General features: G+C 38.0%; 1 protein-coding gene across 20 annotated transcripts in view; it reads left to right on the top strand.

Moving 5' to 3' along the window:
- CEP170 (centrosomal protein 170) overlaps positions 1–25,375 on the top strand; it is a 152,099-nt gene that overhangs the window by 19,992 nt on the left and 106,732 nt on the right. For all 20 annotated transcript variants that reach the window (XM_070055598.1, XM_070055596.1, XM_070055603.1 and 17 more), the window contains exons 2-3: positions 13,262–13,407; positions 14,221–14,310. In XM_070055598.1, coding sequence (XP_069911699.1) covers positions 13,303–13,407; positions 14,221–14,310 — 195 coding nt within the window. In that variant the 5' untranslated portion in view covers positions 13,262–13,302. The remainder of the gene's footprint in view (positions 1–13,261; positions 13,408–14,220; positions 14,311–25,375) is intronic.

Below are 25,375 nucleotides of genomic sequence, written 5' to 3'. Positions count from 1 at the left end.
CTCTCTGCTTTCATAATCATCTACATCTTAGTAGGTCCTGAGTTACTATAATATGTGATCTACACCATGATTGACCCCAAATCTAGCTGAAATGCAACCCTGATTATTTCTTTCATTTTCAGGATTTCATGATATCAAATAACAGACACTTGTAGTTTGGAGGATATTTTCTGTTGGGGCTTAGTAAGGATTCCTATGAAATAGGAATCCTGAGTCATTTAACATATTTTTCCCTTTTAGGTACTTGGTATTATGGGTAAAGAACAAGTAAAAAAGATTGGTCTGACAGTTGTTGTAATAGCTTGTATTTATTTTAGTTTATAAGTATTCTTGCTGGTTCAAGTGATAATTTTGAATGGAGAAATTTATAACTTTCTCCTTTCTTGAAATTTTTATTTATTTTCATTAGGAAAATCACATCTTTCTCTTACATTTATTGATTCAGGAAGCAGAGCAAGGCAGTGGGCCAATTCTGTGGAGATCATTGTCACCCTTTCATGCCTCAGAGTACCAGGAAAAAAGTTATCACATGGATGCATAAGTAGATAATAGTTTATTAAAATGAGAAATACGCAGGTGAGAGGAAAGCATTTTCCACTGTACATACTGATAGCCATTATTAATGTGAGACTAGCTATTTCTTTCTTTGCAATAACAGGGGTTGCTGGGAAAGAGGAGGTTTATTCTCTGCAAAGCCATCTGGTTATGACTCAGCTAGTTGATTGCAAAAGCATAAAGATATGTTGCCCTTAACGTGTGTTCTAGTTAAAGAAACTGCATCCACTTATTATCATTTATGTAATAGGTTTCTTTTCCTTTTAAATGTAATAATGCAAATAAACTATTTTTTGCTGTGGGTTGTAATGTAGCTATTCTGTAGTGATGTTATTTGTATATAAAGTATAATATTTATTGTTGCTTGTCTCTTAATTCTGGTATTATAGTAATTGAGATCAGACTCCTCTTGCCATCTTTTCTTAATTTGAATTATATGTCACTGGAAGGAGTCTTTTCAATGTAAATAAAAGCAGTAAAATCACATAATGTTGAAACCTATGAAACGTACAGTAAAGCTGTTTAACTGCAAAGGTTTTTTTTCTTGTCTGTTTTTTATAAGAATTTAAAATTCAGTCCATCTGATCCTCGAATGAACTCTAACCTATCAGAAGAGTAGGATTTTAGAGTTAATTATAGCTCCCGGAACATGAAAATAGAACTATGATGCTGGGTTGGTGTTCATATCCATCTAACTGCCATATGTTTGGGCTTTTTTTTTTTTTTTTTTTTAAGATGTACTTATGTATTTGAAAGACAGAGTTACAGAGAGAAGGAGAAACAGAAAGAGATCTTCATCCACTGGTTTATTACCCAAATGGCTGCAACAACCCAGTCTGGGCCAGGCCAAAGACAGAAGCTTCAACCTGGTCTCCCATGTGGGCCACAGGGGGCCAAGCACCTTGGCCATCTTTAGCACTGCTTTTCTAGCCATGTTAACAGGGAGCAGGATCAGAAGTGGAGCAGCTAGGACTCAAACCCTTGCTTATATGGGGTGATAGCACCGTAGGCAGCAACTTAACCCACTGTGCTACAACACCAGCCCATGTCTGAGTTTTTAAACTTTGTCAGATAATTGCTGAAAGCAAAGACAAGATGTTAGAGTATAAGAGAGACAACTGAAGAGGGGTGTGCATGTAAATAGGATTTGATGGCTAGATTTAATTGATAGCAAAAGTTAGATGATTAATGTTTCACTTCCTGCCTCTGTAGATTTCCTTCAGATAGCCTTACTTCAAGACTTGTAGTAATTCCAAAGCTGTACATTCATTCATTAAAAATTGCTTGCTAACACTATATGTGAAGTGTTGGCCTAGCTCTCTATGAGTACAGAGATTAAGAAATGTTTGTTTCAGGCCGGCGCCGCGGCTCACTAGGCTAATCCTCCGCCTAGCGGCGGCGGCACACAGGGTTCTAGTCCCGGTCGGGGCGCCGGATTCTGTCCCGGTTGCCCCTCTTCCAGGCCAGCTCTCTGCTGTGGCCCGGGAGTGCAGCGGAGGATGGCCCAGGTGCTTGGGCCCTGCACCCCATGGGAGACCAGGATAAGTACCTGGCTCCTGCCATCGGGTCAGCGCGGTGCGCCGGCCGTGGCGGCCATTGGAGGGTGAACCAACGGCAAAAGGAAGACCTTTCTCTCTGTCTCTCTCTCTCTCACTGTCCACTCTGCCTGTCCAAAAAAAAAAAAAAAAAAAAAAAAAAAAAAGAAATGTTTGTTTCATCCCTGGACTGACTTGAATGAGATCATTCCAGGTGTCCCCATCCCACTCTGGAATAATGACAATCTCGTTTGTTTTAGTATCACTAAAAGCCTTAGGCTTGGCTGGTTCTACGGCTCACTAGGCTAATCCTCCGCCTGTGGCGCCAGCGCCCCGGGTTCTAATCCCGGTTGGGGTGCCAGCTTCTGTCCCTGTTGCTCCTCTTCCAGTTCAGCTCTCTGCTGTGGCCCAGGAGTACAGTGGAGGATGGCCCAAGTGCTTGGGCCCTGCACCCGCATGGGAGACCAGGAGGAAGCACCTGGCTCCTGGCTTCAGATCATCGCAGCGCACCAGCCTCAACACACCGGCCGAAGCGGCCACTTGGGAGGTGAACCAACGGCAAAAAGGAAGACCTTTCTCTCTGTCTCTCTCTCACTAACTCTGCCTGTCAAAAAAAAAAAAAAAAAAAAAAAGATGAAACAAGCCTTAGGCTTATCTCTTGTCAAGGAGTCTACTGACCAGATTCTCTACAAGACTAAGTTCCTTGAGGGAGGATAATCTGTTATACCTTTGTGTCTTAGATCCTTAGACTGTGAATTTGTAGGATAGATGCTCAATAAGTTTATTGAAAGGATAGTGTTGTTTTGCTCATCAACTTGACACATAATCATATAATGCAATATCATTACTAAAATTCTGGTTTAAATTATAATATAATCAATGTACAAAGTATTGTAGGACTACTAAGAAAAGAATGGCTAACTGTGCTTTGGGGAAATGGGGGTAGAGTTACAGAAAAGCAAATCTGTTTTGCTCTTTGTCATGCAACGGGGTTTCTTTCTTATTTTTGAAGATTTATTTATTTAAAAGGCAGAGTTTTGGGGGGAGAAAGAGAGAGATCGATCTTCCACCTGCTGATTCACTCCCCAAATGGCCACAATGGCTGGAACAATGCCACTCTGAAGCCAGGACCTTCTTCTACATCTCCCACATGGGTGCAGAGGCCCAAGCGCTTGAGCCATCTTCTGCTGCTTTCTCAGGCACATTTGAAGAGAAGAGGATTGGAAGACTGGTGCCATGTGGGATGCCAGCGCCACAACTGGCAGCTTTACCCACTACACCACAGTGCAGGCCCTATGGTTCTTTCTTTATTGAAAGTAGGCTATTGAATTTACCAACTCTTCTTATAGAACTGTCTATTTCTCCCTCCAGTTCTGTTTGTTTTTGCTTCATATATTTGGAATTTTGTTGTTATATTTGTTTTAATAATTTCATCTTTTCTTGCTGTATTGAACCTGTTATCAGTGTATAATCCTTTCTTCTGTTTTGTCTCCTACGATTGTTTTTGATATAAAGTCTTATAGAATGATATAGCCTAGTTACCTCATCTCTCTTTTAGTTACTCTTTGTATGGAATATATTTTTTCTTCCTTTTGCTTCCAACTTCTTTTAGTCCTTATATTTACAGTGATATTGTATATAGCATGTAGATGCATCCTGTTATCTTATCCAATTTGCTTTTCTCTGTCTTTTAATAGGGACTTAATCCATTTATATTTAATGTAATTTCTGATAAAGAAGACTTTGGCATTATCTGTTTTCCCTAAGTTATATTGTTTTTTCTCAATTCCTCCATTATTGCCTATTAAAAAACATTTAGGGGTTTTTTTTGTTATACACCATTTTAATTTTATTTTCTCCTTTGCTTCATATTTTTTGTTTTCTTAGTGGTTACTCTGGAGATTACAATTAACATTTTTTTTTTTTTGACAGGCAGAGTGGATACTGAGAGAGAGAGATAGACAGAAAGGTCTTCCTTTTTGCCGTTGGTTCACCCTCCAATGGCCGCCACAGCCGGTGCACTGTGGCCAGCGCACCGCGCTGATCCGAAGGCAGGAGCCAGGTGCTTCTCCTGGTCTTCCATGGGATGCAGGGCTCAAGCATTTGGACCATCTTCTACTGCCTTCCCAGGCCACAGCAGAGAGCTGGCCTGCAAGAGGGGCAACCGGGACAGAATCCAGTACCCCGACCGGGACTAGAACCCTGTGTGCCGCCGCCGCTAGGTGGAGGATTAGCCTAGTGAGCCGCGGGGCCGGCCACAATTAACATCTTAAGCTGAATAATATCAACTTGGTTTTGAGAGTATACAAATACTGCTATAAATTTCCATCCCTTCCTCTTTATGTTGTAATTATATACATTATATTCCCAGGAATACATTTATAATTAGTTTTACATTTGCTTACTAAATCATAAAGGAAAAAACAAAATAGAAACAATTTAAAAAGTGTAATACTGGTTTACGTTGTATTTCCATAGGTTTAACATTGTTATTTTTTTCTTACAGTTTTAAGTTCTTGTTTAGTGTCCTTTCAATTCAACACAAAAGTTTTCTCTCTCTTTTTTTTTTTTTTCCTTTTTTTGACAGGCAGAGTTAGACAGTGAGAGAGACAAAGAGGAAGGTCTTCCTTCCGTTGGTTCACCCTCTAATGGCCGCCACGGCCGGCGCACTGCGCTGATCAGAAGCCAGGAGCCAGGTGCTTCTCCTGGTCTCCTATGCGGGTACAGGGCCCAAGCACTTGGGCCATCCTCCACTGCCTTTCTGGGCTACAGCAGAGAGCTGGACTGGATGAGGAGCAACCGGGACAGAATTCGGTGCCCCAACCGGGTCTAGAACCTGGGGTGCTGGCGCCGCAGGCGAAGGATTAGTCTAGTGAGTCCTGGCGCCGGCCTCTCATTTTTTTTAAAGATTTATTTATTTAAAAGTCAGTGTTTGAGAGAGACAGAAATCTTCCATCCACTGGTTTATGCCTGAGATGGCCACTAGAGCTGAGGCTGAGCTAGGCCGAAGCCAGGTGCCAGGAATTTCGCCTGATTCTCTCACGCGGGTGGCAAGGAGCAAAGCACTTGGGTCATCTTCCAAGGCTGCTTTTCCTAGGCCTTTAGCAGGGAGCTGAATCAGAAGTGGAGCAGCTAAGACTCCAACTTTCACCTATATGGAATGCAGGCACTGCAGGTTAATAGCATAATGCCAGCCCCATTTGTCTTTAATTTTTTTTATAGGACACTGTACTACAAATGAATTTTCAGATTTTGTTTAATTGGAAATGTCTTAATTTGTGACTCATTCTTGAAATATAGCTTTGATGGATATATAATCCTTGATTGACAGGTTTTTTTTTTAATTTTTTTTTTTGAAAGAATTACAGAGAGAGAGAAAGCCAAAGAGAAAGAGGTCATCCATTCCGCTGGTTCACTCTCCAAATGACCACAGCGGCTAGAGCTGAGCTGATCCGAAGCCAGGAGCCAGAAGCTTTTCCAGGTCTCTTATGATGGTGCAGGGTCCCAAGGACTTGGGTCATCTTCTACTGCTTTCCCAGGTCATAGCAGAGAGCTGGATTGGCAGTAAAGCAGCCGGAATTCAAACTGGCACCAATATGGGACTGCTGGTGGGGGCTTTAGCCTGCTGTGCCACAGCGTTGACCCTGACAGTTTTTTCTTTTAGGACTTTAAATAGGCCGTTTTACTGCTTTAGGCCATCTTAGTTTCTGACAGGAAATCTACTCTTAATTTTATTGAAAATCCTTTGTACTTGAAAAATTCCTTCTCTCTTTGTTTTTTTTTTTTTTTATTTATTTATTTATTTATTTTTTATTTTTGACAGACAGAGTGGACAGTGAGAGAGAGAGACAGAGAGAAAGGTCTTCCTTTGCCATTGGTTCACCCTCCAATGGCCGCCGCGGCCTGTGTGCTGTGGTGGGCGCACCGCGCTGATCCAAAACCAGGAGCCAGGTGCTTCTCCTGGTCTCCCATGGGGTACAGGGCCCAAGCATTTGGGCCATCCTCCACTGTACTCCCGGGCCGCAGCACAGAGCTGGCCTGGAAGAGGGGCAACCAGGACAGAATCCGGTGCCCTGACGGGGACTAGAACCCTGTGTGCCGGCGCCGCAAGGCGGAGGATTAGCCTATTGAGCCGTGGCGCTGGCCCTCTCTTTGTTTTCTTCTTTTTTTTTTTTTAACCTTTTTCCAGTTTTTTTTTTAACTTTTATTTAATGAATATAAATTTCCAAAGTACGGCTTATGGATTACAATGGCTTCCCCCCCATAACGTCCCTCCCACCCACAACCCTCCCCTTTCCCACTCCCTCTCCCCTTCCATTCACATCAAGATTCATTTTCGATTCTCTTTATATACAGAAGATCAGTTTAGCATACATTAAGTAAAGATTTCAACAGTTTGCTCCCACACAGTAACATAAAGTGAAAAATACTGTTTGAGTACTAGTTATAGCATTAAATCACAATGTACAGCACACTAAGGACAGAGATCCTACATGAGGAGTAAGTGCACAGTGACTCCTGTTGTTGACTTAACAAATTGGCACTCTTGTTTATGGCCTCAGTAATCACCCTAGGCTCTTGTTATGAGCTGTCAAGGCTATGGAAGCCCCCTGAGTTCACCGACTCTGATCATATTTCGACAAGGCCATGGTCAAAGTGGAAGTCCTCTCCTCCCTTCAGAGAAAGGGACCTCCTTCTTTGATGACCCGTTCTTTCCACTGGGATCTCACTCGCAGAGATCTTTCATTTAGGTGTTGGTCCCCCCACCCCCCCCCAGAGTGTCTTGGCTTTCCATGCCTGAAATACTCTCATGGGCTTTTCAGCCAGATCCACATGCCTTAAGGGCTGATTCTGAAGCCAGAGTGCTGTTTAGGACATCTGCCATTCTATGGGTCTGCTGTGTATCTTGGATCGTTCTCTCCCTTTTTTTATTCTATCAGCTAGTATTTGCAGCCACTATTCTTGTTTATATGATCCCTTTGGTTCTTAGACCTATCAGTGTGATCAATTGTGAACAGAAATTGATCACTGGGACTAGTGAGATGGCATTGGTACATGCCACTTTGATGGGATTGAATTGGAATCCCCTGGTATGTTTCTAACTCTACCATTTGAGGTAAGTCAGCTTGAGCATGTCCCAAATTGCACATCTCTTCCCTCTCTTATTCCCACTCTTATATTTAACAGTGATCACTTTTCAGTTAAGTTTCAGCACTTAAGAAGAATTGTGTATTGATTACAGTATTCAACCAAAAGTATTAAGTAGAACAAACAAAAAAAAATACTAAGAGGGATAACATATTAAGTTGCTCATCAACAGTCAGGGTGAGGGCTGATCAAGTCACCGTTTCTCATAGTGTTCATTTCACTTTAACAGGTTTCCTTTTTGGTGCTCAGTTAGTTGTCACCTATCAGGGAGAACAAGTGGTATTTGTCCCTTTGGGATTGGCTTATTTCACTCAGCATAATGTTTTCCAAATTCCTAACAGGGATCACTTTTCAGTTAAAATTTAAACACCTAAGAATAATTGTGTGTTAATTACAGAGTTCAACCAATGGTACTAGAACAAAAAAAAAAATACTAAAATGGATAAAGTATTACATTGTACTTCGACAGTCAGGACAAGAGCTGATCAAGTCACTGTTTCTCATAGTGTCCATTTCATTTCAACAGATTTCCCCTTTGGTGCTCAGTTGTCACCAATCAGGGAGAACATATCATATTTGTCCCTTTGGGACTGGCTTATTTCACTCAGCATGATGTTTTCCAAATTCCTCCATCTTGTTGCAAATGACCGGGTTTCGTTGTTTTTGACTGCTGTATAGTATTCGATAGAGTACATTTCCCATAATTTCTTTATCCAGTCTACTGTTGATGGGCATTTGGGTTAGTTCTAGGTCTTAGCTATTGTGAATTGAGCTGCAACAAACATTAATGTGCAGACAGCTTGTTTGTTTGCCAATTTCATTTCCTTTGGGTAAATTCCAAGGAGTGGGATGGCTGGGTTGAATGGTAGGGTTATCTTCAGGTTTCTGAGGAATCTCCAGACTGACTTCCATAGTGGCTTAACCAATTTGCATTCCCACCAACAGTGGGTTAGTGTCCCTTTTTCCCCACATCCTCTCCAGCATCTATTGTTGGTAGATTTCTGAATGTGAGCCATTCTAACTGGGGTGAGGTGAAACCTCATTGTGGTTTTGATTTGCATTTCCCTGATTGCTAGTGATCCTGAACATTTTTTCATGTGTCTGTTGGCCATTTGGATTTCCTCTTTTGAAAAATGTCTATTGAGGTCCTTGGCCCATCTCTTAAGTGGGTTGTTTGTTTTGATGTTGTGGAGTTTCTTGATTTCTTTGTAGATTCTGGTTATCAACCCTTTATCAGTTGCATAGTTTGCAAATATATTTTCCCATTCTGTTGGTTGCCTCTTCACTTTCCTAACTGTTTCTTTTGCAGTACAGAAACTTCTCAAAATTTCTAATTTCTTTATATTTCTTTGGGTTTTTGGCAATTCTGCTAAAATGTTTCTTGGTTTAAATCTATTAGTTTTATCCTGCTTGGAGTTTGTTGAGCTTATTGGATGTGTATATGGATGCCTTTCATCAGATTAGGGGTGGTTTTTTCTCTTACATCTTCAGATATTACCAATTCCTACTTGTTAAAATGTCTGAAGCACATCTGTTTTTAATCTTTGCTTACTATTTTTTGGAATATTTAATCTTTATTGTTTATGTTCTCTAAAGTTTCTTCTATCATCTCTGCAAGTCAACCTATGACTTGTTAAGGATATCTGTAAATATCTGTCTCCAAAAAGAAGAAATAAAAATAAGCTTACAAAGGTTGTCTGTATAAATTTCTTGGAAGCTGCTTATGCTTATTGGAATAGAAGCAGTGTTAACCAGCCTTTGTGCCAGCAATCAGAACACACAATGCATTATCTTAAGTCCTTATTGTTTACCTGGACACCAGGCATCTATTGCAGGAATGCATGAAGCTGTATCCAGTCTGTTTGAAGCTCTGGGTTAGTGGACTAGTGGATGAGGAATAGGTGATGATAGCCACTAACAAGGGAGAGATTGAAATTCACTGAAATATACCAGTCTGTGTACTACACATCAGACTCCCAAAGTAGTTACTTCCGATAATTCCTACCGGTTGTATCTTCTTACATATTTTTCTGTTTATAGATACCATACCTGATCTGTAGAAACATTGTGTGTTGTGTGGGTGTGTGTGTTTACAGTTACTAAGAAAGTGTGAGACACTGAGATTTTAACTCTGATCGTCAGATGTAAAACCCATGTCTTTTTGACTGATTCAGAACTCTAGCAAGAAACATAAGGTTGCTGTCATATCTGGTTAAGACTTGGTCATATTTTGTACAAATTGCAAATGCAAGGGCTTGCTTTCTCATTGTTAGAAGAACCTGAGGGGTATATATCAAATATACTGCGGAGACTACAAACCAGGTTTCAGTTTAATCTGTATGTAGTTATTAGTAATACTCTGAGTAGAAAAACAGTTGACAGATCTGAGGGAAAGCTTTCTTAGAGAGAGTCCTGAATAAAAACGTCTTTGTGTTATATTACATTCCCACGTTTATCAGAAGTGTTGTAAATAAGTGGACTCAAGGTCATTGCTCCTGCCTAGGAAAGAAATACCTCACTTTTTTTTTTTTTTTGTAAAGGTTTATTTGAAAGGCAGACAACAGAAAGGGGAAGATAGAATGATCTTCCATCTGCTGGTTTGCTCCCCAAATGTTCTCAACAGCCAGGTCTGGGTCAGACTGAAATCAGAAGCCAGAAATTCCATTTGGGTCTCATAGGTGGCAGGGATCTAAGTAGTTGGACCATCTTCTGCTGCTTTCCTAGGCACATTAGCAGGAAGTTGGATCAGAAGCAGAATAGCCAAGACTCAAACCAGCATTCCCATGTGCGATGCTGGCATCTCATTCCTGTTGTTCATCTGTTCTAGTGTTTTAGTTTACTGTCTTTAGGCTATATAGATTTTCTTTTAATATGTCTTTTTTTTCCCCAAATTCCCTTGAATAAATGAATAGTATTAGCCTCATTATTCATGTCCTGTTTTGAAATTGTTCTTTGAAACTGCAGCAGGAAAGTTATATGCTATATTTGGGTTGGGATTTCCTTATAAAGTTTTAATCCTCTCTTGTCTTGGTCAGGAATGATATATTCTGACTCAAGCAAAGAAATGCTGAAAATCAGTTTGACAGACAGTAGTTGAAAAAATAACTTTATCTGCATTAAGGAGTTACATAAATGACTATAACAATTAGATAAACTGAGAAGGGAATAATACTTAATTGTTTTAGCTTTATGGAAGATTATTTGCTTCTAATTCAAGTATAACAGAAAATACCATTTCATAGAAAAATATGTTTACAACTATTTTTCTATTAGAGAAAAAACTTGAATAGATGATGTCATCCTCATTTAATAGAAGAGGAAACCAAGGGACATGAGATAAATAGCTTGCCCAAAGTCATGGAAAATAAATAGTAGAACCAGAATTTAAACTCTATCTGTCATGCTGACTCTAATGCTTTTATTTATATATATATATATATATATATATATATATAATTTATTTATTTATTTGAAAGAGTTGCACAGAGAGAGAAGGAGAAGCAGAGAAAGAGGTCTTCCGTCCTCTGGTTTACTCCCCAGTTGACCGAAACAGCCAGATCTGTGCCTATCCGAAGCCAGGAGCCAGGAGCTTCCTCTGGATCCCCCACATGGGTGCAAGGGCCCAAGGACTTGGGCCATCTTCTACTGCTTTCCTAGGCCATAGCAGAGAGCTGGATGGGAAGTGGAGCAGCCAGGACTCGAACCGGCGGCCATATGGGATGGTGGCACTGCAGGCGGCAGCTTTACCCACTATGCAACAGCACTGGCCCCTAAAGCTTCCATTTTTAAAGATGAAACTGCATCCCCTAGTGTAATTGGTCTCAGAGTTCAATCCACAGGCATCTGGGAGTCCCTGAAATCCTTTTATTTTGGTTCTGCCAGATTCAAATCTTTCTTATTTGGGTAGCAAAGCAATTTTTTTTTTTATCGTATTGACATCTGCACTGATGTATGAAAGTGATAGTAATTAAGTTGCTGGGATAGCATAGATCAAGGTGGTGACACCAAACTATGCTAGGAGTAATTGTACTTATTACTGCTATACATTGATAATTTTTTGAAAAAACCAAGTTTGTTTTGCTTAAGAGTGAACTTGATGATGCTGTAAAAATTATTCATTATATTTGTTAAATCTTGACCCTTGAGTTACATCTTTTTAATATTCTATAAGACTAAATGGAAGTAACCATAAAGCACTATGCTGTATACCAAAGTACCAGTTGTCTTAAGAAAAAGCATCCATGTGCCATTGGGTGAATTATGACATGAACTTTGTACTTGGTTTCATAAAGCAGAATTTTTATTTCAAATAATGACAGGCAAATTATAGTTATGTACTCTTGGGCATTTGGCAAAGTAAACAGTGTCATTCAAGGAAAAGAAATGACAGATTTTTTTTTTAAGATTAATGATGAAATTTGAGCTATCAGAAGAAAATTAGTATTTTAGAAAATTGATTATTAGCATGAGCTTAACAGCTGCCCAGTAATTAAACGTTTTCTTGGTGAACTGGGTGGTGGTATTAGTGAATGTGATGTTTTAGTATAGTTTAAGGAAATGCTTGGAAGACACACATAACTCAGAAAACCAGCATTTTCAAAGGACCAATGCATGGTGTTACAAAATCCGTCAGTGTTCGAAATGGATTTTCATGTGACATAGTATGAAAGATTGATTGATAAGGATTCAAATTCCATATTGCAGATGACCTTCAAGAAATTACGTACCTCTTGAAAAATTTTGATTAGTAACAGAAAATTATCTACAATTATTTGAAAAGGCTTTTCAAGTACATGTCCCTTTTTCAGTAATTCATGTGTGTGAAGCCATGTTTTCTTTATATATTCAAATTAAATGGTATATGGCTGTGGATTAAATAAATATCATATGTGGGATCTTCTATCAAGTTAGACATTAAAGAGATTTGCAGAAAGTCAAATATCTTGCTAATTATTTTTGTTTTGGAAAATATTTTTTCATAGAAGTATTAGTAATTTTTTTTAAAGATTTATTTTATTTATTTGAAAGAGAATTCCAGAGAGAGGTAGAGCTAGAGAGAAAGGTCTTTCATCCACTGGTTAACTCCCCAGATGACTGCAATGGCGAGAGCTACTCTGATCCTGAGCCAGGAGCCAGGAGTTTCCTCTGGGTCTCCCACGTAGTGCAGGGGCCCAAGGACTTGAGCCATCTTCTGCTTTCCCAGGCCATTGCAGAGAACTGGATCCAAAGAGGAGCAGCTGGGACTTGAACCCGCATCCCATATGGCGCTTCAGGCCAGGGCCTTAACCTGCTGTGCCACAGTGCCGGTCCCAGCATTAGTAATTTTTAAGTGAAATTGGATTACTGTTCTTTTAAGGAAATCAATAAATGAGTACTAGCTTCTTAGTTTCCATTTCTATTATAAAATTAATATACAAATATAATACATGTAACCAAATATTTTTAAGGGTCCATATTTTCAAGAGTAAAAAATAGTCCTAAGAACAAAATGTTAGCAATTATTGTTCTAAGGAATTAACAGTTTGGGAAAGTGAAACTGAAGTGGTTCTGCACTTGGTAGATGAATAAGCAGTTTCTTTAGTCTTCAAATTTAGTTCATAGTGAGACATCAGATACACTTAATTTTGAATTCAAGTCTTCCTTAAGCCATTTATAGGTGAGATGTCTATTTGTACAGTGTTATATTTTCTGATGTTAGTGTGATAATGTTAGCATTTAATTTTGGATATAGACCATTATAAGCTATGCTGAAAGCCTTTCATAAATATGATAAAAATTTAGTAGTTTACTACCTACTTAATTACTTAAATTTTTTCATTTGTAATTGTATACTTCCATCAGTAGGCTTACTTCACTGATTAGAATTTAGTAATTATGTCATTTCCTGGACCTGTGGATGGTTCATTTAGTCAGGTATAAATGTTGATGAATGCGTTCTATTCTTAGGCCTCTTCACAGGGTTTGGTAAATAGATAGTAACTAACAATATCTAAGTATATGTTTTTCATTATATTTTCCTACAGGATGACGTAGCTTTGCCAAAGACTTAAAAGCTAAGCAGAAAATGAGCTTAACATCCTGGTTTTTGGTGAGCAGTGGAGGCACTCGCCACAGGCTGCCACGGGAAATGATTTTCGTTGGAAGAGATGACTGCGAGCTCATGTTACAGGTAATTCTGTCAGCCTTCCTTTATATGGATCTGCTCAGAACCTGGAATTAGTAAAAACTGTTTCTCAACTCCTTAAGAGAACATCACTATTTAGATTTGAAGTTTCTGACCCTCCTTTTTTTAGCTTTATTTATCATTTCAATTAAATTTTCACTTGAGTCATTCTAAAAACCAGTTCTAATTCTTTGAGATTATTATGTTTTGGAAAAGTAGAGCTCAGAATGGATAAGTGTATTTTTAAGTGTGAAGTTTCACCTTATACATTTTAAAATGAGATTTGTACATAATTCATAACATAGCATTAATTTGCTTCATATCTAAATGTATCCCACAACACGTTATAAACGTAAATAAATACAGTAGAATTTATTTTTAAAAACACCAACAATATAATTATGTTCAATTTCTGGTAGGCATCATAATGACTATCTCTAAAAGAAGCAGTGAAACTATCCATGATTAAAATTCAGTTTTACTCATGCTATGTAGGCCAAATTTCTTGGGCCATGAATCTTTAAATAAAATATTATAATTTGATATACTCAACAAAGTCAGCTCATTTAAATTGTCTTAAAAATAGAACATGTGAGTTTAGTGGAAAAGGATATCTTAATATTGGCTGCTTTCCTCTGGGTAGTGATACCAAATTTCTTTCGGATGGTAGCACAGTTTATGGTCCATTAATCCACTTTTGATTTGCTACTTCCTTATATTTATCTCTTGTCCTGTTACTATTAGTTATCTAGGCCAAAAACTTTTTGTTATTTATTCTGGTATTTTCTTGTATTTATTAATTTAAAAAATTTCTTTCAGTCTCGTAGTGTGGATAAGCAACATGCTGTAATCAATTATGATGCCTCTACAGATGAACATTTGGTGAAAGATTTGGGCAGCCTTAATGGGGTAAGATTTTTTTGTCTTACTTGAATATATTGTTTTAATATTATGAGAAGACAAATCAATCTGTTTATACTTCCTTTTCCTTTAATTTGTAGTTTACATTAAATGCATACTAAATATAGAAGTATAGCATTCCTACTCTTCCAGATACATATAGAAAGGTGAAATGAAGAAATAAAGAATTTAGCACTTTGAGGACTATAAAATAGAATGTGAAACTAGCCTGTATTCTGAGGAAACTGTGTAAGCAATAAATACTTACAAGAATCCAAAAGGTGATTGTTTCTTGTTTGTAATGGTTAAAGATTTATTTATTTATTTGAAAGGCAGAATGATAGATAGACTGACACAGAGATCTTCCATCATCTGATTCACTGTCCAAATGGATGCAATGGCTAGGGCTGGGCCAGGCCATAACTAGCAGCCAGGCTCTCCATCTTGGTCTCCTACATGGGTGGCAAGGACCTTGGACCGTCTTCCATTACTTTCCCAAGCACCTTATCAGGAAGTTGGATTAGATGCAAAGCATCTGGGGCTTGAACCAGTGCTAATATGGTTTCCTGGTGTCACAGGCGTCAGCTTAGCTCATTGGGCCATGACACCAGCCCCTAAAGGAGACTTCTTTAAGGAGATGAAACCAAAGCTTGACCTTGCTATATGGCTGGAATTTGTAATTTGAGGATATTTTGTGTTTCTGGAGTGAAGGTTTTCTTATTCCTCTGTTTGGTCTTTCTACATTTGGCAGGATATAAGACAATGCTGAAATAATAAATGATTCATCTGATTTCAGTATCTTAATTTTCCTATGACTCTGGCTGCAAGCAAATATTCCTATCTATGCTGTTGAAATTCTTTTTTTCTTAAGATTTATTATTTATTTTAAAAAGTTAGATTGATTTTTCCATTTACTAGTTCACTCCCCAGATGGCCATAATAGCCAGCACAGGGCTGGACTGAAGCCAGGAGCTTCATCTGGGTCTCCTGTGTGACTGGCAGGGGTCCAAACACTTGGGCTATCTTCTGCTTCTTTTCCCAGGCCATTAGCAGGGAGCTGGATGGGAAGTGGAGCAGCTAAGACAGGAGCTGGCACCTATATGGGATACCAGAGTCTCAGGCAATGGCTTTACTTGCTATGCCACAGCACCAGCCCCCTATTGAAATTCTTAAAATGAATTCAGCAGAAAGTAAATGTATCCCAGATGCTTAAAACTGCTACTGTTTTTCAAAATATTTATTAAGGAAGCAGGCATTTAGCCTAGAGCTTAACATGCCTGCATTGCATTTTGGAGTGCCTAGGTTTAAGTCCTAGTTTCAACTTCTGACTCCATCTTCCTGTCGGTTAAGTGATTGGGTTCTTGCCACTGACATAGGAGACATGGACTGCATTCTCAGCTCCCAGATCCCAGTTTTGGCACCAGCCGAGCCCCAGCTGTTGGAGGCATTTGGGGAATGAACTAACAGATGTGATGTCTTTCTCTGTCTCTCTGCCTCTCAAATAAGTAGATAAAAATTAAATATACATACATACATACATATATATATATATACACATTAAACAGTATTAGGGAAATATTTGCAGAAATTCCACAAATACAATAGTTTTTTTAGTTGCAAATTGGGCTGCTGCTGAAATAATTTTATATTTATTCTTTGAGACACTTTGTTTTGGTAGTCATTTTTTTATGGTTTATATAGCACATAAAATTAAATCACAATTTCTGTTATTTGCACTGAAATTCCGCAACGTTTCATATTACCCTCTTTGCACATTTGTACTCTATCACATTTTCTCTCACCATACCTACAAAACAGTAGTCTTTATACTGTCGTCTTCTACAGTTTCATTTTTTAGCTGGTTCTCTTCAGGCTAGTAGGTCTTCCATCTCCCTTGCCATTTAATGGACTTTACATATTTTTATAATCAAATCTCGAATTCTACTTCATCTTAGGAATATGAGCTTGCTAATGTAGCTATGTTGTTGAAAGATTCAAATTTTATAGTTGGGCAGAGTAGGTACAAACTGTTTTAGCATGAGGTATGCAAGATTATAATTTTGATTTCTAGCTCCTGTTTGCTAAATTTGCTCTCTTCATCCTCCACACTGTAGAAGTTTGTCTTAAATTCTAAAAACTTTGTATTTTATTAGCTTTGTATGAAGTCTTCAAATCAGAAAGTTCATAGAAAATGCATATTTTGAAAAAAATGCATGAATGTCAAAATTTTTTTGCCTCAAAATAAACATTTAATTCCATTTTCTACAAACTATTTGATGTATACTCACATTAAATCCATTTTTATATCTCTGTTGCTGTTCTGGATAACAAGCTCTTAGATAGTTCCTGTACCTTTTGTATCTATAATTTTAATTTAAAGTGCCTAGCACAAAGCTTTTTTCAATGTAATAAACCCTGTAACAATTTTTTGAATAGAGTTAAATTAACTTTCTGTCTGATGAACTTTATAGATAAAAATTTTAACCTATTAGTATGTATGGAATATTTTGTCTTACAGTCTAAAGAGTTTTCATCTTGACTCCAGTGCTGTTCTTTTGTGTCCTGTATATTATCATTTTTGGAAATAATAAGTAAGAATTATATAGTTTTTAGTCTTTTTTTACTTTTCCTTTTTCCCCAGAAACCTTTTATTTAAGGTATAGAAACTTCATGCATTTCGTAAATACAACTTTAACAACATAGTGCTTCTTCCCACCGTACCCACTCTCCTACCTGCACTCCCATACTTCTTCCTCCCTCTCCTATTCCTATTCTTATTTTTTATTAAGATCTATTTTCAATTAACTTTATACACAGAAGATTTACCCTCTGAATGAAGAGTTCAACAAATAGATTGGAAAAAAGAAAAAAAAAAAAACTGTTCCTCCCTCAACAGTTTTTTGATTTTTCATTTGATTGATTTTATGACCCACTGTTCGTTCAGGAGCATGTTTTTCAGTCTCCATGTGTTTACATGTACTCTAGAGATTATTTTTTTGAAGATCTATCTATTTATTTGAAAGGCAGAGTTACAGAGAGGCAGAGAGATAGAAATAGGTCTTCCATCTACTGACTCACTTCCCAAATGGCACAATGGTCAGAGCAGGGCCAATCTGAAGCCAGGAGCCAGGAGATTTCTTCCAGGTCTCCCACGCAAATGCAGGAGCCCAAGCACTTGGGCCACCCTCTGCTGCTTTCCTAGGCCATAGCAGAGAACAGTATTGGAAGAGGAGCAACTGGAACTTGAACCTGCACCCATATGGGATGCCAGCACTGCAGGCAGCAGCTTTACTTGCTACGCCACAGTGCCAGCCTACTAGAGATTCTTGTTGTTGATTTCCAGTTTCATTCCATTGTACTCAGAGAAGATGTGTGGCATGATTTTTATTTTTATTTTTTTAATTTGCTGAGAGTTTATGGTCTAGCCTGTGGTCTATCCTAGAGAAGGTTCCATGCACTGGTGAGAAGAATGTGTATTTTGCAACTATAGGATGAAAAGTTCTGTGGATATCAGTTAGGTCCATTTGGTCCATGGTGTCGATTAACTCTTGTTTTCTTGCTGATTTTTTGATTGATTTGTCCATTGCTGAAAGTAGAGTATTAAAGTCCCTCATTACTATTGTATGGGAGTCTATGTCTCCCTTTAGATGCATTAACATTTCTTTTAAATAGCCAGGTGCCCTGTAATTAGTTGTATATGTTTATAATAGTCACATCTTCCTGTTGAATAGTGCCCTTCTCTTTTAATAGTGCCTGTCTCTTTTAACAGTTTTTGTATTTTGTCTGATATTAGGATGGCTATACCAGCTCTTTTTTGGTTTCTGTTACCATGGACTATCTTTTCCCATCCTTTCATTTTCAGTCTCCTGTATCTTTGTTGGTGAGATCTGTTTTCTTGTAGGCAGCAAATAGATGGGTTTTGTTTTTTAATCCATTCAGCCAGTCTGTGTATTTTAACTGGAGAGTTGAGGCTATTTACATTCAATTCAAGGTGACTATTGATAAGCAATGACTTTGCCCTGCCATTTTCCATAAATATTCCTATTGTTTACTTCATATTTCCATTGTACCTTTGCTGGGAGATTTATCTGCTTTCACTTTCTTTCATACTGATGACTATGTTTCTGTGTGTAGTACATCCTTAAGCATCTTTTTTTTAAAGATTTATTTATTCATTTGAAAGAGTTACACAGAGAGACAGGAGGCAGAGAGAGAGAAAGAGAGAGAGAGAGAGAGAGAGGCCCTCTATCTACTGGTTCACTTCCCAGATGGCCGCAATGGCTGGAGATGCACCGATCTGAAGCCAGGAGCCAAGAACTTCCTCTGGATCTTCCACGTCGGTACAGAGACCCAAGGACTTGGGTCATCCTACACTGATCTCCCAGGCCATGGCAGAGAGCTGGATCAGAAGTGAAGCAGCCAGGTCTTGAACCGGCACCCACATGGGATGCCAGCGGTCCAGGCCAGGCTGTTAACTAGCTGCGCCACAGTGCTGGCCCCCTTATCTTTTTTAAGGCTGGATGAGTGGTGACAGATTCTTTAAATTTCTGTTTGTTATGGAAGATCTTTATTTACCTTCACTCATGAGAGCTTTACAGGATGCAGTATTCTGGGTTGACAGATTTTTTTCTCTTAAGATTTGGAATATATCTCTCTATTCTCTCCTAGCCGGTAAGGATTCTGTTGAAAAGTCAGCTGTGAGTCTAATTGGCAATCCTCTGAGAGTAATCTGGTGTTTCTCTTGTGCACATTTTATAATCTTTTCTGTATGTTTTACTGTGGACAGTTTGACTACAACGTATTACGGTGAGGATCTTGTCTGGTCATGTCTATTAGTAGGTCTGTGTGCTTCCTATATTTGGACATCCCTTTCTTTCTCCAAATTAGGAAAGACTTCTGTAATTATTTCACTAAAATGGCCTTCTAATCCATTCTGTCTTTCCATGCCTTCAGGAATTCCTAAGACCTATATTTTGGGTCATTTGATAGTATCCCATAGGTCTCCATCACTGTTTGTTTTCTAATTTCTCCTTTTTATTTTTTGTCTGACTGTAAAATTTCCAGAGATTTGTCTTCTAATGCAGATATACTTTCTTCTGCCTCATTAAGTCTGTTGTTAAGGCTATCTACCACATTTTTATTTGATCTATTGAATTTCTCATTTCCAGGATTTATTTTTGATTTCTCTTTAAAATCTCAATTTCTTGGGAAAATTTTTCATTTATGTCATGTATGGATTTCTTTAATTCATAGATTTGCTTCTGATTACTTCTAAGCCATCCTACAATCAGTTTTTTAAATTCCATTTCTGGCATTTCTTTAGTCTCTTCATTTTCACATTCTAGTATTGAATAGTTGTGTTCCTTTGGAGGTGTCACGTTGTCTTCCTTATTCTTGTTTCTTTAATTGCTGCATTTCTTTTTAGGCATTTGTGGAGATACTTTTAGGTTTTTTTTACCCCCTATGATGGCTTTTATTTTTGGACTATTTCTCTGTAGATTAGCTTGTGCTGGATGTGGCCAGGGAGCTCTGTTCATTGCTCCAGGGTGAGGGGAGTGTCCAGGGTGACACCCAAATTGAGCATGGTAAATCTAGCTTTTTTTTTTTTAATTTTTTTAATTAGAGGGGAGGTTTAATCTGCTTGTAGTCTTACGTTCACCTTTCCCCCAAGGAGACAAATGCTTGGTCACTAGCTCCAGTGGGTACAGTATTTGTTCATGCTGCCACAAGAACTATACAAAAGTCCTCATTCTGAGCACAGATTCCGCAGCAGTAACTCTCACCAGGAATCAGGAAGCGTGTGGAGCCACCCACAGTGACTGCCCAAAGACCCAGCCACATCCTACACCCACCCATCTAGCCAGCATATTTTTACAGTTCCAGCACACACGGTTCCCATGAGTACCCAGCCCCCTGTCAATTCTCAGCCAGATTCAGGTCTCTCTTCTAGGCTAGTTGGTGTGTGTTGAGCTGACACAACTGTTATGTATGTTATGTATGTCCCATATGCCACAAACCCTCTCTTGCCTAGTTACAGAATACAGGTGCCACATAGTTGGGGAGAGAGAAATGCTCCCTCCCCCCTTTTCTTCTAGGTTGACAGGTACACTGTCCTCCACAGGGCTCCACGTTGGTCTACCCACAGGCTCTACCCACAGGCTCTACCCACAGCTTTATCACCATTGGCTTGGGCTCCTCCAGTCTGGTCTCACCTCACTCTCTAAAGCTGATGCTGAGGCTCTTGGAAGCTGAGGTCCTGAGTTGTGCGTGTCCATAGCCTCCACAAAGATCCATAGTGTCCCCCTAATTTGCATGGCGTTTCCTCTGCAATATTCTCCCTAACTCTTCCCTGAGATTGCACTCTCTCCATTTTTTTTTTAACTATCTTCCCCTAGTCTAGAGCAGTAAGCTTCCTCCCTATTCCACCATCTTAGTCTACACTGTACATAACTAGTATTTAGTCTTTTAATAGACTCTATTACATACAAATTTTTTGTTTTAAAAAATTCAGGTGCAGTATAAACTTCCACATTTCTTTCAGCTGACTGTTCTCATAATTTGATTATTTTCAGTAGTTTTGTGAAAGCAACGTGGAGAGCAACATCTGCATTTTGGACTTAACATTAGGACCTTAATTTGATGATCATATCTGTAATTTACCTGTGCTGTAACCTAAGACATATCATTTAATATTTCTGAAATTCAGTTTTCTTACATATGTTCACAATGCTTTCCATAGTATGTGAAAATGTAAAGAATTAAAGTTTGTAAAAGTAAAGATGCAGTGCTTTTTTTTTTTTTTTTTTTTTTTTTTTTTTTTTTTAAGACAGAGTTAGTGAGAGAGAGAGAGAGACAGAGAGAAAGGGCTTCCTTTTTCTGTTGGTTTACCCCCCAAATGGCTGCTACGGCCGGCGCGCTATACCGAAGCCAGGAGCCAGGTGCTTCCTCCTGGTCTCCCATGTGGGTGTAGGGCCCAAGCGCTTGGGCCATCCTTCACTGCCTTCCTGGGCCACAGCAGAGAGCTGGACTGGAAGAGGAACAACCGGGACAGAACTGGCGCCCCAGCCGGGACTAGAACCCAGGGTGCCGACGCCGCAGGTGGAGGATTAGCCAAGTGAGCCATGGTGCCGGCCAATTCATGTTCATTTAATAGAACAGTACATTTGAGTGTACGCCTGTTATAGAACCAAAAGACACTGCACAAATGATAAATATCTGTTACCCAAATAAGAGACATGCCTGTGACACTGGTAGTCAAATGATGCACAAAGTCTATGAATAGCTGTTATATATTATATTCCCAAAGAACTTATAGACTTTTATTCATAGCTTGTTTGCTCTTAATATTCCTATAATTCTATAGGTTTGAGTATCAGCTTGAAATTCCCAATTTTATCAACTAGACAAAAAAAAAATAAGCAAAGGAACAACAGAGCAAATCTACACTGTGAACCAAATGGACCTAATCAGTATTTATATCTACAGAATACACATTCTTTTCATCATTGCATGGAATGTTTGGTAGGATAGACCACATGCTAGGTCATAAAACAAGTCTCAATTTTTTTAAAAAATTGAAAGCATACCATGTATGTTTTCTGATCACAATGGAATTATGCTGGAAATTAACAACTTAAACACTCTAGAAAGTGTACAAACAACATGCTCCCAAAAGAACAGTGGGTCATAGAAGAAATCAAAAGGGAAATAAAATAAATTCCTAGAAACTAAAGGAAAGTAACAATATAACATATCAAAACTGTGGGATACAGCAAAAGCATTGTTAAGAAGAATGTTTATTGCAATTGGTGCCTACATCAAGAAATTAGAAAGGCATAAAATAAAGGAGCTGTCAATCCATCTCAAGGACCCAGAAAAACAACAGCAAACTGAACCCAAAGCTAGTAGGAAAAAAGAAATAATTCAAATTAGAGAAAGAATAAACAAAATTGAAACCAAAAATCAATACATAAGATCAATGAAACTAAAATCTGGATTTTTTGAAAAATAAGCAAAATTCACACACCATTGGCTCAACTAACCAAAAAAAAGGGGGGTGGTGGAAGAAGCCCCAAATTAATAAAATCAGAGATGACAAAGGAGATGTTAAAATGGATACCACAGAAATAAAAAAAAGTCATCAGGAATTACTACAAACAGTTGTTTGCCAATAGATTGCAAATTAGAAAATCTAGAAGAAATGGATAGATTTCTGGGCACATACAATCTAACAAAATTGAGTCTTGACATTAAAAACTTAAATAAGCAAATAACCAAGATGATGAATGAATCCCCAGAGTATGAGTTTAATAGTTGGTGGTTATATGATTTTATTTAATCAATTTTAGGGAAGTTTTGGGATCTGGCTTAGCCTAGGTATGTAGACTTTACTGATGTGAAGAACATGTGGGATTTGTAGTTCAGAGATCTGAGTTTGAATCCCAGCACTATCACTTCTGACATCTGAGACCTTTCTTGTTACATCACTCTCTGTGCCTCATTTTCCTCATGTTTCCCGCCTGCCATTTAGAGATAAGATCCAGTGGCATTGGCATATAAACAAAACCAATTTTCCATGTCTCATTTATTAAAATGCTTTATATTGAATTTACTGAAATGATTTTTTTCCTTAATACTCTTATGTATTTTCTCTTTGTTTTACAACGTTACATCTTCAGGAGACAGTTTTCTCCCAGATGTTTTCACTTGCATTTTTGTGAGTTGAATCTTTTCTGACTCATATTTCCTAAGCCTTTTTAGACCTTAGAGAATATTTGCCGTAAATGACAGCATGTTAAAATTATATTTTTCAGGGTGTCTGAAAGTGCCTAATATTTTTGTTAAACACAATCAATGCTTAATATTTAACATAGTTGTGCAATCTTGAACTTTAAATGGACTTTACAGGTCATTATAGGTCTTTTGAGTAAATATGGTACCTTAGATTATTAGCGACAGTTTTATAAAAATATTCTCAGAACTGTGGAATTCCTCTTAGTTGTGTACCTAGTTGTTTATCTTCTGTATCTCAAATACCAGTGAACTAGTATTTTCTTTTTTTTCTTATGTTTTCCATCATTTCCCTCCGCTTTTCTTTCCTTGTAATTAGGATAATTTGGTAAACTCAGGGCATATAGTTTGAAACATTTTGAAATCTTTTTTTTGGAAATGAATCTGAAATTAGAATTTATAAATTTCAGAAGCCTTTGACTCTTCTTTGCATTACAGTTTCAGCCTTCTAAGAAGCATATTAGAATCTTGTAATTTAGGATTACTGATAAATCTGCTGAAGTGGTATCTAGAGTTCTAGTATGTCTCAAATAATCTATTATAGCCACAGGGATTCAATAAAATAGAAAGTTGAAGAAATTATAATTGAAAAGGAGATAGTAAAATAACTTTTGATGTTTTAGTTTATCAAAGAAAATCTTCTTGGTTATTTATGTGCTTACATTCTAGGTAATTAAGTATAGCATTTGTTCTGTGTTCCATATCTATCAAACCATGGTTCTTTAATTCCTAGTATACCAGGAAAAAAAAAAACTTAACCACCATCACTATTTACTATCTGTGTCCAGTAGACCTTTGTTACATATATATGTATCATATAACATATATGTATGCATATGTAAGTATTTGTATATGTAAAATTTGAAAACAACCTGAAATTTTAATGAAAAATTAGATATGACAAATTCAAATTTTTATCCCAAGTTGTCCTGATTTTGAAAAGTGCATGGTATACAAAAGTGGTCAATTTATTTGACTGCAGCTAACTGCCCATACATTGTCATATATTCACCTGGAGCTCACATACATCCATTTTAAATACTGATTTCCATATTTCAAAGACAGTTTTAATTGATTCTAACTTATAATTTATGGTTATTCTTGGCTCTTGCATGGTTAAAGTACAGCTTTTAAAAAACTTTAACATCTTCCCATTTTAAGAGGATGACCAGCTTCTTTTTTCCATAATAGTAAAACATTTCTTATTTTTTATTTATTAACAGAAGGTCAATCTAGAAGATTCATCTATTTATTTGGGAGGCAGAGTTACACAGAGAGAGAGAGAGAGAGAGAGACAGAGAGAAAGGTCTTCTATCTGCTGGTTTACTACCCAATGGCTGCTACAGTTGAAGCTAGGCCTATCCGAAGCTAAGAGCCAAAACTTTTTCTGGGTCTCCCATGTGGGTACAGTTACGCAAGCACTTGGGACTACTTCCACTGTTTTTCTCAGGCCACAAGCAGAGAGCTAGAACAGAAAAGGACACGAACTGGCACCCATATGGGATGCCAGCACCACAAGCAGAGGCTTAGCTTACTGTGCTACAGCACTAGCCCCTATCTTCACCTTGAAGCAGTCCGAGAGTTTTGCTTATGATATTAATTTCATCATTATCAGTTTACAGAGCTGGTATCTCTTTGTATTTATCTTATAATTGTGAAATATCTGTCTCCTTCTGTTTGCCTTTATGGACATTAAATAGAAATTGCAAATTTTCAGCTGTGCTCTTGGATTACTCAAACAAGAAAAGATAGTGTATCCAGAGGTCTTTTATATATTCCTGGAAATATGATGGAGTATTTTGGGTATTGCAAAATGAAAACTGAAGGATATATGGTAATTTGTGTCACTATTGTATCATCCCTCTGAGTCTGTAATTTGTCTTATGGTAGCCACTATCCATTTGGGGCTATTGAACACTATTATACATTTACTAGTGTATATTTCAAAGATTTAGTGGCAAATGTAAATATACAAAAAAATATACACACACAGCTAATTTTTATATTAACTATTTGTGGAAATTGTATTAATTTTAGTATTTTAGTAAAATTAAAATATCCTGTATAAAACCAAACTTCATGGGGCTGGTGCTGTGGCACAGTGAGTTAAACTGTGGCCTGTAGTACTGGCATTTCATATAGATGCTAGTTCAAGTCCTGGCTGCTCCACTTCCAATCCAGCCCCCTGCTAATGTGCCTGGGAAAGCAGTGGGAGATGAACTAAGTCCCTGGGCCCCTCCCTGCACTCAAGTGGGAGACCTGGAAGAAGCTCTGGCTCCTGCCA

This window comes from Oryctolagus cuniculus, chromosome 13, assembly GCF_964237555.1.
Source record: "Oryctolagus cuniculus chromosome 13, mOryCun1.1, whole genome shotgun sequence".
Lineage (NCBI taxonomy): Eukaryota > Metazoa > Chordata > Mammalia > Lagomorpha > Leporidae > Oryctolagus > Oryctolagus cuniculus.
This window is presented reverse-complemented; position numbering and strand designations above follow the sequence as displayed.